The 18,996-nt window shown below is 43.5% G+C and overlaps 1 protein-coding gene across 1 annotated transcript; it reads right to left on the bottom strand.

Moving 5' to 3' along the window:
- Window positions 1-148: 148 nt before the first annotated feature.
- MTX2 (metaxin 2) lies at window positions 149-18,408 on the bottom strand (the record flags this gene model as incomplete). The annotated part of the gene is made up of 7 exons (XM_010149532.1): window positions 149-274; window positions 668-706; window positions 1,404-1,496; window positions 2,183-2,259; window positions 5,223-5,295; window positions 17,342-17,388; window positions 18,361-18,408. Coding segments are annotated over 7 exons (503 nt in total), but the record flags the coding sequence as incomplete, so codon positions are not given.
- Window positions 18,409-18,996: the final 588 nt, after the last annotated feature.

Here is an 18,996-nt window from a genome sequence, read left to right as displayed (position 1 = left end):
AGTCCTTCTCCTCAGGGCTGCAGAATATATTTAAGTACAGAACATATTTTTACTACATCTCTTTCAGCAGTGTTACCCCCCAGAGTCTTAAAAAAAGAAAGAAAAAAGAAAAGAGGGTAAAACAATAAGCTTAACTTTTCATACTGACCTGTTCAAGCGTCTTGCCAGCCCATCCAATGGCTTTCATCTTTCGCCTTACCTCCCACTGCTTCTGGTAGGACAAAATGCGGTTAAGAGGCCAGGGGTACGGGGAGCCGTACCTCGGGTGAGTAATCTGTGTTTAGAAACAGGAAGGTGCTGTGTTACCGTGTAAGAAAGTACACCCCAAACAGCTAATATTCACCTGTTTCTCTCGGAAAGGGAGCTGCAGGAGAGAACACAAGTGGTGCGATACACTGTGGTGGTTTGCACAGGATTTATTGGTCACAGCGTAACCACTTGAAAGTGTTGCTTCAGAAACACAGGCAAAACCCCATCTATTTTGTCAGCTCCCCCCATAACGACACAACTTCCCTAAAATGTATATGCAAGTGAAACCCAAGTGAAAAGACTGTATCATTAATGGTAGAAACCTCAATGTTTCATTTATGAGTAGGGACTTGCAATTGTGAGCGAAAGTGTTTTCTCATTAAATTTTAATTAAGATAAATGCTGCAGAACCACTCACCTCCTCTACCGTAACATCATCACACCACTGGAGATAGAGCTGGGAACAGAAAGAACACTTACTACAACTTCCTCATAGAGGAGAATACAGAGACAACTATTTCTCACTAGCAGAATTTTATTTCCTACGTTAGATTAAATTTCCATTTCATTCCTTCCCTAGGCCTCTGACTGTAGAGAAGAGATTAAAACGGGAAGGCAAGCCCAGTTGTATGTCCCTATTACGCTGGCACCAGGAGCAGGCTGAGACCGAAGGCCCCTTCCCGTCGCCCACATGGCACCCAGCTTGGTGCCCTCGGCAACCCGCAGCTTGCCAGCAATTCCAACACTGTTCCTACGCCAGGATCGTGTCACATTAACTGGCCACGGACACAAACAGCAAAGGAACCCAGCCACTCACTAGCTGCATGAGCATGCGCACCATGGAAGCTGGAGGCGGGGTGCCTGTCCAGCTGTTCCAGGGAAGGATCCCAGGAACCACTGGCATTTTCCACCTGTTACGTCTAGAGCTGCATGACGCACTTCAGGTAGATCAGGGGAATCATACCTGTGGCTCACATCTACAGGAACATTTCAGCAAGCAATCCATAGGGTCCAGAGAATGTATTCCTACCTCCTTTCACCTCAAAAGTTGATGACTAAGAATAAGCAGTATTTCCAGCACAGGGAAAATTCCCAAAGCTTCCTTGCCTATAATCACATATGTGGGTGTGTGGAGTTACTATGGCCTGCTGTACCTCTGCTGTCAAGAGCATATTATTGACTAATTCCATATAGGCTTTCATCTCGGCTTTCTGGACTTCATCCAACCCGTCGCTGAGAGAATGGCCCTAATGGGGAAAAGAAAAAAAAAAGAGACACACATGTAAGAAAGGATATTGGAATATTCAGCAATGCCCAGCCCAAGGACCTCTGAAGTTAGTGAGCTTTGGCTCTGATCCTGAGCTCTTACGCAGTTCAGGCACTTTTACATAAATACAGTTAACAAGAAATCATTGTAACAGAGCACAGCCAGTCTGCCCGACGGGCAGTCGGTTATCAGTGACAGGTGAGCACGGTTTGAGCACGCAGCCTCCTGGCTAGTGCTTCTCTGTGGCCAGGGGGAACCACAAACGTACATCTGTGACACAGCTTTATCAACTGCTTGGTAAAAAGATAGTATTTTTAAGGGGGGGTGGGGGCAATGGCAAATTTGAACAGTATCAGGATCTAAACCAGTCAGTTCTGGGTTTAAGAGCTCTGAGACCCAGAGACCAGGCATGTGGAAAAACAGCCTCAGAAAGTGGCACTGGTACACAGCCACCCCACACAGAACTTACTTCCAGAATTCGAGTCAATGACAAAAACATTTCCACGCCAACCAACCCCTATCACAGGATATCTTTCTTTTAAAATGGCACTAGGTCCCCGCACTGTTTGAACAAAGTACGTAACATCCTAGAAGAGGACCCCACATCAGCAGCACTAAGCGGGATTCACACGCCGTTCAGCAACCGAGGAAAGCAATGGACTATACCTTGGCTTTTACAAACTGGACTATGGGCCCAAGCTCAGATACTACTTGATTTCCCACGTGAATAAAGGGTACTTTGCCTGTAAAATGAGAAGTGTATTTCAGTAAGAGCTTCTTACATCTGTAAAACATCATTTGCAATTTTCAAAGCAATTAAATGCTGCAGGGACACCTGCACGTCAGTGGTTTCCAAACAAGCACAGGTGAAGTTCTGATGCACACAGCTCACCCAGCAAACGTTTGCAATAACAAACATCTCCCTCCTCCTGACCCTATTTTCCATGCGATCCTTGCAATCGTGTATTTTGAAGTTACTGCAATCTATCGACTTGTAGTCTAATAATGCATTTTGCTTTGCTGGAAAGACTTAATTCAACGTTTCTCTGAAGTACAGCTGGGAAATCCCAGGAAAACAGACAGAGCCTTGGGCTAGTTTTACACCACAAGGCGTTCCCACCCACCCTTCCAACCCACTAGCAGGGAACGGGCTGCAGAAAGGACGACAGGAGATATGGCAGTGTGCCCAGAAAAGCAAGCAGGGGGAAGTGCAAGCGCACGCCCAGCCAGGCAGGATCTTGACTCTCCCTCCTCCAGTCCTTCAGATTTCCAATGACTGGGACAGCCAGCTCCTTTGGCTGCCCCAGACTTCACCCTTTAGTTGTGAGCTGGTGTTTTTGAGCCTCCGTGGTCCTGGAGTCAGGAACAGGTTTTCAGATCCAGGGGCTGGGAGGTGGAAGGAGCTGCTTCATCATCATGGAAGCCAACGAGGGTTAAAGCTTAATATTAGTAAGGCTCAACGTTCAGCCTATGAAGCTGGGCCTTGAGGGTCCAGCATGAAGCAGGGCTAAATCAGATCGTCCTCACACAGAAACAGGGAAATGACTGTGTCACTGGTGGGACCTGTGGCGGTGTGAAGGATTCCTGAATCTGTATGCACGACCTCCTCTGCTTGGTAACTCTTCTTAGACGCAGAACTGAGCCAAGGCTTTAAGGCAGGCATGAGGAAGCCCTGTCACACCCAGCCAGCCCCGAAGAATGGCAGATGTTGCCTTACGCCCCTTTCTCCCAGGTCTCTGTGACACCACGGGCTCCTGCTCCAATCCACCCTAACCAGGCTGCTCATCCTGCAAATCTTCATCCCAGCGCAAGTGACAAACATCAACCTTGTACTTCAGACTAAACCTTTCGGGATTATGTGCATGATCAAAACAATCCATAACATGGAGACCAACACTGGATGTTTGGTATTACTGAAAACGTCCTCAAGCACAAGGGCAGTAAACAAGCCTGCCCAGCACAGCGGGGCACAGCACCCCTTCCCCTCTCACTGTGGGCAAACTCCGCTCTCGACAGACAGCCCGAAGTGCAGGATCAGCACCTGCTTGGCTCCAAGCACGTTACCAGCAATTCTCTTGCTCCTTCCACCAAAACACGAACTCCTACTGCTGGGCCTCGCTCACAGACGGTTCATGCTAACAGCAGCCTCAGTCATGGCTTTTATCATGAGATTCACCGTTCACTGGCTCGATCAGCCTCAGGGTAATAAATGAAGTGCATCCCACCAACAAAGGCTTCATCTGCATCCACACACTGCACATCGTGGGAGGAAACGCAGACCTCTCCGTGATGCAGAATTCCATGGTTTCAGTCAGACTGTACTTCACACACCACGGCAATCCTTTGGTATCATACTTCTGAATTCCTCAGAATGGGTTTTGTCATCACGATGCCCGTGAGATAAATAGCCATAACCTTCCCCCCAAAACGATAAGAGGCAGATCTTTGTTTGCTGCTACTGAGACAGAGGGTGGTGGGGAGGAAGAAGGGACCAAATTAAAACCTTGTCTGAACTATCACTGGAGAACAATATAAAGAAAGGTAAGTGAATACAAACAATAAGGAAGCCAGAAGTATGGGAAAAAAACATGACATGTATTTCTACCTACATTTAAAACCGAAGCAGTATCGTTTTCCCCCACGACCCTTGTTGTCAGCAGAAGAAGGAAGCGTTCAGACCCACGCTACAACATCTGATGCCAGCAAGCGCAGACGTGGAGTGCGAGCAGCAGAGAAGCGGGAGCATGCAACTGCCACCAGCCCTGCTCCTGCGCAGGCACGATGCTCCTCTGGGCACAGATTCAGCATTTCAAAGCTCCCCTTATTTACTAACAAATAATTTATATACCTCCATATTTTGCTGGTTTTTCACTGCTGCCCAGCGACTGTTCTTTTAAAAATGGCGGAATTCCACTGCTTTGACCAAGACAGCAGCAGCAGCATCCATACAGCTGGCAGACACGCACTGACAGGCACTTCCATCGGGCAGTCCTCAGGCAGAGCCAGGTAATCGGTACGTGGGTACCTCCTCACACAGCAGCAGTCTGCGACAGAGCACGAGGACTGCCAGCCTTCCACGCCCTGCATTCGGCAATTCTCTCTGCTTTTTAGGCAACCTTCTGGAGCTGGCCTCTGGACATTTTTCAGCAGTCATCTCCAGCAAAAGGTAGGCTCTGCATCCTTCTAATACTTAATTTATTGTTGGTGGGTTTGGATTATTTTTCCAGACAGTCTCAAGGATCAGAGGAAGATTTAAAATCACCTGTCACCCTTAACCGTGACAGTGCACCTTTCTGTCTTCTCCTGTTATCAGCATCCTGGCAATCATCTCCCAGACAGGGTAACAAAAGCTACTCCTCTGGTGCTGTCTCACCCCAGCAATGGGAAAATGTAACAGCATTCACTGGAATATTCCCTGGATGCAGAATAAAGCCACTTTTGGAAACGCCTTCCTTCTTGAGAACACAACTCTCGGGCATTTGAACATGCGAGTGCCACACACAGGTACCGCCGCGCTTACGCGTCGCGCCTCGTTGCTCTGCATTTGAGCGTTTCATTGTTCCAGAGGAGATGCTGCACTGGAGAGGAGGGAGGAGGCAGCCCGCGCGCAGCAGCGCTGACCGACTGTTATCAGCAAGACAAGCCACAGTTGCCATGGTACCAAAAGGGAGGTATAACGTAGTAATCTAAATGAAGCCACACTTACCAGATGGGGACATGTACTCGGCATTTGCCCTGCAAACCACCCGGATTGGCAGATTGCACATTTGCAGAAAGGCCTGGAAACAGAGAGTCGCATTTAAAAAGCATTACTACACCAGTGACAAATAAGCACGTTCTTCTCCGTACGTTTGACTGTGTTTTGGCCAGTTTTTTGCACCCCCTTACTGAAGTATAGCTCCTTGTGTACCCCTCTTAGAGAGAAGGGTAGATTAGGGAAAAACGAGGCTTACTAACTTCCTTAGATAACTCTTCAGCATCCAGTAATCGACTGAAATTCTTCTAATGAAATTTCACCTACTTTCACTGTTTTCCTTCACGACCAGCAAAGCAGCAGTGTCTGACAGACACGATTAGTGCTGGGCCGGCACAAAATGAAGTGACGTTTTGCCCCTCCTGAAAATCACAGTACTGAGGTCTTCAGGCTAAAGCTGGCGAACCAAGTTCACGTTGCGTAACGCAGCAAGCACACCAGCACCTTCCCACGGCGTATTTACGATAGCTGCCACCAGTTTTGCTCTATGATACTGTCAGAGCACAAGTCTGCTTTGGGAGGAAGTATTTATTATCTGTAATTTATGTGCATCATGGAGAGCATGAGTGATCAATTTACTGTTTCTTCCTATCCGTAACCTTAAAGCATCCTCAGTAGGATACCGATTCTTGTCAGCACCTGCCATCACCACAAAACCCTCAGTTTTCTGTTGAAACAGCAAAATATCAAGAAAAATACTTGCCGTTTGGACAGAACATGGCAAAATAAGGAACTTCTTAAACCTCCGGAGTCTCTCACAACTCCGCAGAAGTCCCACCATTCACTTTGGTTTTGCAATCAGACAGGCCAGAATTCCAGATTCCAAAATTACACCTATTTATCATTGTACTGCACAGTGGCTTGAGGTTAGAACAGCCTACACCCAGAGGGGTGCCACCACAAAGAAAAATGCTGCTGTAGCTTGGCACTTTCTACGTAAGCCTCCTCCTAGCGCTGCAGGTCACTGCACCTGGCACTAAGCTGCACTCTGACAGCTTTAGATGCCCAGACCCTAATCGCAGACATGAAGATAACCCAAACCTCACCCCTGCACTAAATGAGACTGTAAGGCATGAACTAACACTGGCGTCAGCCCCGTTCCTAACTTTGGGGCTTCTATAGTACCAATCAAACAAAAATAACCCAAACAGCTCCACTCCTTTCCCCTGCACTCTTCAAATCCTTTACTCCCAAACCCTAATCCAAGTGCCGATACTAACTCTATCCAGGGGAAAAAAATACAAAATCTTTGGTCCTTTTCCAACCAAATCCAAGAACTGCACAGTCCATTATGGCACCTGGCTCTTGCAGATTTAGATGACCTAACTCACACCCAAACCCACCTCAAAGCAGGGAGCTATGGTCACAAGCTGCTAGGCAAGGTATTGTTTAGGGCTGATGAGAGCCCACCGCAGGACTGTAGCGGTTGTGCAAAACCCACCACAAACACGGGTCTCTACAGCTTTTGATTTCCTCAGCCTAATTAACTCAAAGCACTGCTTAGGAGCCAATTATTACACGTACACGTGCAGATACATATATATATAGACATAGAGAGAGAGAGGGAGATAAGGAGAGGGTACCAGTCATAGTCAACATCAGCCCAATACCACAAGTCCTGCACTACTCAGCAATAAACTGGTCTCCGTAGTGCCAAAACCGCATCCCAACCAGAACCTCTCTCACTGCTTAATGGAGCAACTATGACCCAAAGAAAATACAAGGCACTGGCCACATCTGATACCACCCCACTTTCTGAGTCCACCAGATCCCACCAAAAGTCCATGCACTAGCTGTCTTAGCATCCCAAACTCCCTGCAAACAGTAATACCCAAATGACCGATTCTCAAACAGGAATTTAAGACACAGGTCTGCCTCAGTCCTAGATCTCTTCCTTTGCCTGCAGGCTCTGTAGGATCTAGCGATGTCCAGACTGTTCCAGCTACTGTGATATGCATCATGTCTTCTGCCCAAAGTGGGGCTTCATATGCAACTTTTTTTTTAAATAGCCAAGAGCCAAGGATGCAGAGACTTCGGTTTACATTACATACAGACTCCTGTGCCGTTGCTGGGCACAGTGCAACCCACCAAAAACACATACTGTAACTCAGCGGGTACGCTGACTTGGTTCTTCTGGAAGCCATACCAGTAGCTCACACCACCTCCTCAGCAGTGGAACCGATGGCATCAAACAACAGCTTCAAAGAGTTTCATCTTTAGGTGGGAGAGGTGGAATGAACTTGTACCCATGACTGCTGCATTTCATCTCAAAAATAAGTGAAGTTTCATTTGGTCTGGGCTTACCAAATTAATATCCTTCACAGGAAGGCACTGCACTAACGTTGCAATTCTGCATTAAGCTAGAGATTAATTCTGTTAATTGCATGTACTACTCTCACTGCAGGTTCAGAAGAAATAAACTCCAAACTGTGTTGGACTTAGGGCAGCACACGAATAACAGAGAAGCTTGTACGTGCAGAGACAGACTGAAGCAAAAGGAGGTGAATCAGAGAACTGTGTTTACCTCCTTCTCCTATCAGCCTGTCAAAAATGATCCATGCTGGCACAGAACACTTAGGTTACATGAGCTGCTTCAGCAAATTATTGCCTACTGTACGTTGTATTGTACACTGGCTCCTACACAGGACAAGGTTGCTCCCAAACACACAGTTTGGGACTGTGAAAAACAGTCCTCAGCACAGAGGCTAAACTATAAATAAAATCTTTTCAGTGTAAAGAGTTCAGCCAAGTTTCCATCACAAATCTGAATCTGACCTTTCTCTCTCCTGTTCCTCAGTACACATCCACAGAACAAGAAATAACAACCTTTATTAGCTTTGGCAGGGACATTCTACCTCAGTCTCTGGCCTAGCACAGAGGCGATTGAGAACACATTGCCATTTCGGCATCTTGGAAATGCAACCACACTGGGTCCCTGTGTCTTTTTCGATCTTCATGAAGAAAAGAGGAGAGAGGAGGCTAGAACTAGAATGAACTAGAATTAACTAAATAAAAATGTTCAATACTCTGCATAAAAAAAAGCAAATTCTAGAAAGTTCAGAGTTCAGTCAGGCTACACTCAATGAGATTTTAAAAAAGAAAAAAAAAGACACCCTAAAGTAAACACCAAACCAAAAACCAAAGAAAACTTCCCCGGAACAGTCATCTCCAGTTCTGATGAACATTTTGTAGATGGGAGACAACTGAGTTTGAGAAACCGAGGAGTGATTCACGACTAAACCAGGGCAAACCCACGTGGCTGTGCGGTCACCACAGCAGCCCTCCGGTGAGGTTCCGAAGCACTGACGGAACACGGAGCTGCCTCTCTAGCAGCCTTACCAGGCCCATTCCAGCAACCCCGTGTCAGTGCCCCTGTGCCAGCACCTGTCCGCTTCAGCCCTTGTCTACAACCAGAACCAGCTTTAGTTAGGGTGGTGAAACAGTGATGAAGTACAAAACTGAGAGAGAACAGAACAGCAAAACAGTTGACAACAATATCACTTAATGCCACACAATAAACCTAAAAATGAAAATTAAAAACTTACATCTTTAAAAAGACAGAAGTCCAGGGAATTAAAAGACCAGTATGCTGAGCTGTAATCCGTACCCAAAGCATGACCTATTCAATTTTAAGTGCTTTTTTTTAGCAGGAAAATGAAGGGAAGCTCCACCATAGGAGAGAAGTTTAATGCTGATCAGCTCTACACGGCTGAACTAATCATTACCTAGCGAAGTAGGCCAGTATCCATTTCTTGATGCAGCTTAAACGAACAGTCCCCTGGTTAACCTTCCAGCTGACTCAAAATACCTGTCACCTGCTAAGAGGAGACAGTGCTATCCCAAGCTATGAGGGCTCAGCCTAAGAAATGAGCCTTACAACTTGCACTGCTCGGAAAGTACTTACATTCTTTCACTGATGTGACTGACAGGATTTGGAAGTCATTAGTACTAACAACACAGGTGGTTTTGACTTTTCCAGCACAGTAAATGCATTGCATATTTATGGAAATTATGGTTTCTTTTAGAGAAAGATATGGACAAAGATCACGACCACTGCATTCCTATAAATGTCCACTGCCAGAAAACCTAATTTTGTTTTTCTGATCCATTCAATTAGATAAATTAGATTTTAGACAATAAGTGATGTTAGACAGTAAGTGGCATGAACTATTACCAAAATAGTTGAAATTGGTGCAGATCAAAGAAATCCTGCAGAAAGAATACAGGACAAAGCAGCGATTTTTGTGAGTCTTTGCCTCATTTAGTGCTTCAGCCCAGTGATCAAGAGAGGATTTGTTCCTTTTTTGAGCACTCACGGAGAATGTCAAGAGCCAGCACATTTGGTGTGCAGATGGGATCAGACTGCCGTAGCTTCCAGCTCTGATAAAAGACACAGTGGAGCACCAACCATTCCAGCTTGGAGCATCTCGATTCCCTTTGGGTACCTCACATAGATAATTTGAGCAGGCAAGTAAACCCTTGCTTTTCTTGTGAGAGAAACCATCAGCGAACGTGAGTGAGCTCAGGTCCTCCGAGTGCTTTTGGCGTGAAGGGCGCAGATTGAAGGCTGAAACCACCCCAGCGCAGCTCTGCTGAGATTTATGAAGATATCAACACCCCTTCAAAGACACAGCATCAAAAACTGAGCAATCTGAAAGATCAAGGGCCCAGGCTTATTCTAGTACAACAGAGATTATTGTTAACATCATAAATTTGGCTGATCACCTTAAAAAGGGACTGAAAGGGGCAACTGAAATCCAAGTAATACATAAGCTAGTTAACCAAGCCCTTGTGAAAATTCACCTAGAATAGTAAGCAAGACAGTGACATCAAAGCTAGAAACAAGACACTTAACTGAGCCTAACTGTCCTACCTCACAAAGATGCTTGTAATTCCAAAGAGCAGCATTAAATTTCCCATTCTCTTCTCCTCTGGACAAAAAAAATGTACTAGCACAGAACGAACATGGTGACTACTGTAGGCCACAACCTCGACCTCCTCCAGCACCTCAGATTCTCACACAATAATACTACAGTAGTTGCAGTTCTCCAGAACAGGAAAAGCAAAAAAACCTTTGCTCTCATGTCTGTAGTAAAAGTGGGACACATTACTTCATCTAAAGCTTTCTGGTCCAATGTAATTGTAAAGATGTTTGCTAGAAATGTTTATTGATGCTTTGAAAACAACTCTTCCAAACAAACTCTAATCAGGGAAAGGAGAACTGAATTCATTCTGTATATGATAAATATTTTTTTTAATGCTTAACACCTATCCAAAGAGTTACTTGGATCATTTCATAAAAAGGAGGGATTAACATTCTTATTTCCTCTGGCCCATGTTACAGAAGATCAAGAGATGATCAACAGACTTTACACAAATAAAGGAAACTTCATTCAAGCATAAATATACAGAATTCACTGCAACTGGAGGACGTCAAACCAAGATGCTCAGGCTTTTAAAAGGAATGAGTAATTTCATTGCTCATGCTAGTTAATGCAGCATAAAACAAGGGTAATGAAAGCTCAGATTGGGAAAAAACTGGGTTTATTCCCCTGGCAGCAGCAGGAGTGCCTCCTTTATCCATATGTCCCACTGATGATTCGCATTTCTACAATGTTAAAAACAGGGGCCCGACTTCTTGTGCAGTATCAGCACCGGTCAATGACTGAAGCAGATGCCTAGAAAACTGTCCAGTTTAGCAACTTACGTTCAATATAACGTCTACTACAAGCATTTTTCTCTAAGTTATTTCTGGAACAAAGTGTGTCTTTTGCTTGGATGAGGTTAATGTTAGAAACAGATAAAGGCATAAAAAAGTAAGATTTGGCTTAACAGTGTCTTGCCAGCTTCTCTCCCATGAATGCTCTCTGTCTCTTCCCTGCAGGCTAACAGTCTCCCCTTCTCACGCTCTTCAGCCTCTCTACCTGTGCCATCACCTACTCTTCCAGCACCTGGGAAGGGAGAAATGTGAACAATGTATTTTTAGCAATGCTACCTCTCTTTTTCCAGACGGAAAGCACTGAGTCTACAAAGAATGGGGGGGGAGGGGAAAAGGCAAAGTTGCTTCTGCCTCTGTACACCTTGGTTTTTATGGGAGACTTTGGTGCAGACAGGGAGGTGGAGAGCTTCTGCAAACCCATGAGCAGAAACAGAGGAGAGAGAGGAAAAAGGTGCTACCAGATGAAGTACACCTGTCCTTCCGTGCCTTCCCAATATTACCTGTTACAGACTAGGGAAAAAAAGAGTGTGGGAGTGAGGACAACTAATTGAAGACAAAGCACAGAGAAGCCTCTCGGTGCCTTTCCTGCCCTACCGCGCGCTGACCCACACAGGACTACGCTCAGCGTTGCACTGCCTGCTCCTCCCAGGGAGCAGTAGCATGAGCCACTCTGTTTTCGACGTCAGCCTGGAACAAGCCCATTCATACTTTTGCTGCAAGACAACGAAGTACCAGCAGCTGCGTGAAAAGCGCTGATAGGAAGCTTTGAGGTGACACTTGTTAGAAAATTAATCAACAGTCTTACGCCTATCATTCATTTCAATCATGGCAGGTGACACCTCCTGCCAGAATTACGGAGTACATTTACAATAGCAGCGTTGACACAATCAACCTAAGGCTTGTTTTCTTATAGCCTACCCAATTTAAAATTCAGAATGTAGGTAGGACGTTGGCCTTGAATTCTCTTAAAAAAAACCATCAGAGCAATCACCCTTGTGCTGCTTTAGGACAGTTCAAAAGCCCAGAAACCACAGCCAGCCACGGTGCAGCCCACCCCACCCCCCCCTTCCTCCTCTTCTCACAGGACTGACATTCTCATGTCCACCTCTGCTGCCGCCCTCAAAACAATGCAAGAAAGTGATGCCATTGTGTCTTCCTATGATGACAAGGAGGGAAAATGACTGTGCATGAAATACAATGGGAAGGAACAAGAGAAGGGCGGGGGGAGTTTTGTGTTTATTCCGATAGTTAATTGTTTTAGGTGCCATTTTGACTCTTGCTCTCCCTTCCTCTTTGCCTTCCCCAGCTAAGGAAGGGCTGTTTGGACACCACTGGATGGAACATAACACACATCAGGCGGCGAATCACCCTGTCAGAGCTCCATCACAGCGCTCTCTTCTTCCCCTCCAGTCCCCTCTCAGAGTAACACATCTGAGCAAACACAAATACTCATTAAAAATGAGTTACAACTTGATGTAAATCATATCCAGATTGCAGTTTCTGAGATCAGAGGCAAGAATGAAATTACTTACGCCAAGACTCAAACAGTTCACAACTTAGGTCCCCACATGAGCAACACTGTTTTCAGATGGCACACTCCGGGCTTCATTTGAAGAAGATATATTCATGATTAGTTTTTAATAAAGAACGAGGGATTCCAGGCCATCTCTTACTCAGCCGCACTTCTACAAGCACTCACACAATACTGTTGTGAAGGAAGAGTGAAAAGCGTTTTCTGTTTTCATTTTTACATTATTTCATGAGCATGCAAAGGACAATATGTGATGACAACTGAAGAGTTATTCTCTACTTTATTGTAGGAACACATTTTAAAATTAAAAACCATGAACAAATCTACAGAATGATTCAGTTTTCATATCAAACAGCTGCAGACCCTGTAACTGAAATAGTGTGTCTAAGGTTATAAATGAAAACTGTTCAGTATCATTCTTTGAGTGACAGATTAAATTCCTAATCCAGTTATGGTAATGGCCACATTTGTAGTTTAACATAAATTAAGAGCTTAATTATATTTGTGACTATTTTAAACAAAATAACAAATTCCTTTGTACCTGTGAACGTAATTTATAGCAAAGCCACGTTCATTCTCCAAACCAATCTATTTTACACTGCAGCACAACACCGCTTTAATGGTATAATGTAATTCTTGTTGTAGAATGCGGAAGGAGCAGATTCACTGGTAGCACAGAGGTTTTGAAGATAAATGAAGATGCTATTCATTCAGGGGTAATTTCATCTCAGAACTATATGAAAGATGTTTCACTCACAAACAGTACCTGTATGGCTTGGGATTTAAGCATGTTTTCAGCTACAACACAATGCTGCTAGATTGATTATGTTGATACTGCATTTCTCATCATGAAGAATTCCAGCTTTTATTCTCGGCGAAAAAAAGAGATTGTCAGATTGTCAGATTTTCATTTCAGTACTAAGCCTTTGTTCAAGCCTCAGCAACAAGTTCAAATTTCTGCTAATGTTTTATCTAGAGAAAAACCAAACCACAATTCATACACATGCACACAAAAATCACAACTCTGTCGAGGGCAATTAATCATACATGATTTACGCATTTATTTGATTACTTGTTGAGTAAATAAGCAGTTGGTCTGTGTAACACAATTTTAAATTGCCCAAACATCTTTCTGTCATTCAGGACTAAGAATAGACAATTCTAAACGCACTTTCCTGAAATGTATTAAGACCATTTACAAGGACATCAATTGCACAAGCAATTAATACATATCTGAACACAATGAGCTGCAGGCTCTATAACCTCAGGATAGCTATGAGAATTTCCATAATCCTGAACAATTTAGGCAGCCTTTTAAGCAAGACTCTGAGAATACCTGCATAAAGATTTCAGAAGAACCTGTAATAACAGAGGCAGTCTCAACATCCACATTCCTCCACCCTGCAAGTTGGAACAGTGCAGAGACATCCCACGCTGCCATTTGAGGCAAGAGACCTGGCACTGCACTGCTGTATTAACCCCCTCCCTCCTCCTCAGCCACACTACTTCCACCCCAGCACTAAACAAAAAGGCTTTACCTGAACCAGGCACCTACAGGGAGACGGGGCCTGGACAGGCTCTCTGCTTCAGACTGAAATATACTCTCCTGTGGTAATTCAGCTTTAATCCCATTTAAAACTCCATTTTTCCCTCCATGAAGTCGGGGAGTTGCTTTGTTATTGAAATATAGTTGTGTATTCACTTCTGGCTTTTGGTAGCTTTCTTTACTATGATGATAACTGATAAGGAGGAATGCTGTATAATGAAAGCTGTACAATAAATAAGCAGAGAATGGTTTAAGCCATGAGTCATGTTACCCAGGAAGCAGATGTGTTTTCATTAACTTTAATGGGAACAGGGCTGAACATCTCACAAGAAGAACAGAGCCTCCATTCCACGTACAACGTTCTCTTTCCTGTAGCTGGATAATCATTACTGGTTAGTATTTCCCTTGATTTTAATTCCTTTGCAGTGAAAATAAAACTTCATTCAATCAAGACTTTGCAGTCTAAGATCAAATGGGCTTCACTTTCAACAGGACTGTGTAACGAACTACTTCAAGTTAACAAATGAGGAGTGCAAACACCAAGATGTTCCAGGGATAATGCCCCAGCTTGTTTCAAGTTACAATGCATTTTCAGTAAATACAAAAAAATCTGAAGCCAGTAAAAGACAAAGGAATTGTTAATTTAGCCTGTTTCCCGAAACAACAATGGGCAGGACAGGAATTAAAAAACAAACAAAAACAATAAAAAACCCCTATCAGACTCAGCACAGAGGTTCCCTAAGATGAGAGAGATTTTTTTCGGCCGGTTTGGTTGGGTTTTAACTACTGAAGGCACCACCACAGTTACGTAGCAACTCCCAGAAGACTCTCTCCTCCTCCTTCTTACCCGACACGTAGCTACAGTTGGGAGTTCAGACTGCATTGCACAATGAGATGTCACAAGTCAAATCATTACTAAAACAGCAAGACCCAACCAACCTCCCATGTACGATGTGCAGCCCTCGCTACTCATTAATTCAAACACAATACCCGCAGCCCTCTGTTACACCTGCGCTGAGTAACTTCCTCTGCTGCCTGCTTGATCTGCTCTGCTGAGGAGGGGTACGTGAAATGCCATCTGTGTTGTTGGGTCGTCAATTTCTAAACAGTCAACTTTTGCTCTCGCTAATTGCTTACTGTGGCACTGGATTTCTATTCTTTATTTTATATGTAGCTATCTGCATTTATGTCCTCGGAGAGCTATCCCAGAGCAGATTATGAGGAAGTGCTGTAAGGAGATTTTGAGAAAGATCTGAAAGACCAGTTGCAGCACATTTAGAGTCTTGTTGCGAACGATGTCCCTTAAAGATTTGACGGTGGCTGACTCCACATGCTATTTTGATCAGGGGGACTCAAAATTCTGATGTATTTTCACCACACGGAAGTTCAACAAGCAATGAACAAGCTATGTATCTGCTCTGGTGATATTCATGTGCCTCAAATCAGTAACAGAGGGAAAAGGAATGGCAAGAGTGGGAAAATAAGTCCCAGGTACCAGCTCTTATTTCTCCTTCTATTTCCCATTCCCATTTCTTCCTCGGGAAAAGACATCCCACCTCCCACTCCACACCCCTGAAAAAAGGCAAAAAAATACCTAGTAAAAAGATAAACAGGCTCTCATCAGAATAAGAAGTAAATTCTGAAACAGAGGAACTCCACAATTCCTTATGCAAAACACACCAGTACTTTTAAAGCTTTCGGATCACTAACTAGTCATACATAACTACAGATCCTAGTATCGTTTCAAAACGGATCAAAGACACCACGGATAGCTATTCTTTCACAGTCACAACCATGTTACAGAGATTCTTCAAAACAGATATGATTCCCCAATAGAAAACTATTCTATAAAGTTTAAGATCAGATATCTACCAGAGCCATATTTATAGTCATGGCTACTATCAGCTGTCCAGCTAGAGAATATTGAAGAAAACCAAGCATTTTTAATATATTATAGTTAATTTATCATCTAAGTGACATGTGTAGGATAACAATGAACTGGAAACAGTTAAGCAAAATGATGCATTAGAAAAGGAAATTTTAGGGTCATGTTGTTGGGTTTTTTTCTTTGTGTTTTAAATACAAGCCACACCTCTACGTATTGTTATATGGTAAGAAAATTCCTGAGAACCACAAAAAATACAGTTGCTGGAGTAACAAGAACACAGAGGCCAAGTGAGCAACAAAAACACTTATTTGCATTACTGAGGCATGATATAAAACACACTGCCCAAACAACCACTGCCTTATTTATTTGGTGTATCAAAGATGACTCTTGTTTCCAGCAAAGGACAAAGGTACCTCCTTGCTGTGATAGAATTTACTCTTAAGAGCTATTTCCTGGATTGCCAGACTGGTAGGAAAAAAGTTAGAGATCCTGGAAGTAGTTACCATGATCAAATGATCCTAATCTTTTTACCGGTAATGTCAGTTACAGTCTCCAAGCCTCCCGCTTGCAGACTAAACGAGATGTGACTTTCTGGATAGCCCCCAAAGACTGCTTGCTCTAGCGGCTCTGAGCTAGAAGACACATAACAAGCAAGAAGCAGGGGAACAATGTAACTACTACAGAAAGCAGCAGTGAAGTTGCTTTGAAGAACACAAACCTTACAGACGGCCTGCTCACCACCACTTCTGACAGCCAGGCCCTCTCTACTAATGAGGAAAACATCCCCTCGAGATTTGGGGTTACCAAACTTAACAGGTTGATGGAGTTTACGTGGACTCTGTCAGCCACAGAGGTGCTTTTAAGTCAATTAGAGATACAGGTTTGTCAATTATATGGACTGAAACCCACACTGGATCTCCACTCTGTATACATGATGAAATGGAGAAAACCTATTGGAGACATACAGAGATTTGATGCGCACAGCATAAAGCAAATATGCCTCAAACCTGGAGCAGTATTAGCTTTGAGAATTAAATACCCAGCAAGTATCATGCATGATGTTACAAGATGAACTAGCGTACCAAGTGACAAAAGATGGGAACCATACAGAGTCCCCAGAGCAGGTACACAAGCAGATACTGTACAAACACAGACCAATATAAATATGAATACTGTATAGGATCCTCAAAATCCTCATGTCCTTTAGGCTCTGGCACTTCAATGACAATGCAAAGCACATCAGATGCAGAAAATAAGCCATTGATTTTGACAGAAATAATTCTTAAATTATTCATTTAGCTACAGACAGTTACTTTAGCTAGACAATCATCCAAAAAAAAAAAAAAACGGAATTAACATCTCTAGTTTAGAAAAGATGATGTTTTACCTGAACAGCAAGGGAAGATGCATTATCAGAAAGCAAAATTTGTTCCTCTGTTGAAAGAAAAGAAACCAAAACACACAATTACAAAAAACAGTGCCCATTCAGCTACTGACCTGTAACTGTAAGCCATTCTGGGTTGCATTTCTTACGCGTAAAACAAGGAGCACATATATAATTATTATGTAGTTGGACTAGAAAACCTGTGATATGAATATTAAAAAAAAAGAGGGGAAAAAAAGAATACCATGAATACTTCTGCTGCAAATGCAATTGCATTTATCATACACTACCACCAATATACAATAAAAAAATGCTAACAACTAAAAGCCAAATGCTTGAGTTTTATGCCAATTACTCTTCTTCTAATCAAAGTTAAATAAAACCGCATCTTCATAACTCCTCTGGCTAAAAAGTAAAAGCATTCAGAAACCTATAAAAGCGGCTTGCAGTTAATATTGCACACTGTGTCTAGGTCTGTCACACAAAAGAAAGATGACAAGTTCACTGCAATAAAAATTCCATGCTTAGAAGACTAGGGCTGCTACCTATTAGTCTTCATTACTTTGCAGTCTTCTGACAACTGTAGCAGGCTGCTGAGCCCCAAATGGGGGCCATAATGTGATCTGATGATATATGAAGAGCTGCTAAAGGGAGCCTGAACCATCCTAGCCTATACATTTTAACAGTTCCTTTTTACTGAGAGCCCACTTTACCACAAGACTTCAAAAATCTGCTGCCTCAGCTATTGGTGCAGTAAATCTGCCAACTGTGCCTGCAACCACATCATTTTACACTGCCTACAGCAGCCAATATAATGAGTCAATAATAAACCGAGGACCTTATAGGCCATGAATAGCTGGTTTATATTGGCAGATGCAAGCGTAGCTAAACCTCTGACCAGACAAACAACACAAAGGCCTCTTAACAGTTTCTGTGCTTCCTTGCAGTTAATTATCTTAGTGCATATTTGATGTGTTTCTAAAAATAAAGTCATTATTAATTGCAAAAACCAGTGTACCCACCCTTCAGTTGCTGATACAACGCAGCATTTTCAGGCCAAGGCTCTGCGGCTGGGGGAAGAAGAAGAATTAATTAGCAGGTCAAACAATGTGCTTGCTGATGCTAAGTGAACACAAACGTTACCTAGAGCCTCAACTCAAACTGCAAAGATGCTGATGCAAGATTTAACCTGCCCTAAAAACGTCCCACTGTCACTCTGTTCTCCCATACTTCTCTCCTGCCCACAGAGGGATAACACAGAGCAGAAAAATAAGAGACAAATCACTGGTTGCAAGAAAAGCTAAATTCAAGCTACTATTTTCCCTCCACCATAAAGGCATCCTTGTGCACATACCCATCACAATTCTGGGCACTCTCAAAAGAAACTATTTATTAAAGTACTAAACAAAGATTTCTGGAAAGAACAGAACACGACACAGAGGAGAGAAACCCAAACCTCCAAGCCAAGTGTGAGGAATGCTTTGGGGAAATGGAAAAGCTTTCTGCCTTTTAAAGTTGTGTCCTCACTGGTCCTATATAACACCCACAAAGCCAGGTGCTCGGGCATGTCAGGCACCTACACACCAGGAAAACTGGGACTACCTATTGCTTTAAATGATGCACTGGTCAACCCTAAAATGGGAATGTCAATAGGCATT

Source organism: Eurypyga helias, unplaced genomic scaffold (assembly GCF_000690775.1).
Source record: "Eurypyga helias isolate BGI_N326 unplaced genomic scaffold, ASM69077v1 scaffold38363, whole genome shotgun sequence".
NCBI lineage: Eukaryota > Metazoa > Chordata > Aves > Eurypygiformes > Eurypygidae > Eurypyga > Eurypyga helias.
Note: the sequence above shows the minus strand (reverse complement) of the source record. Positions and strands in the feature narration are given on the sequence as shown.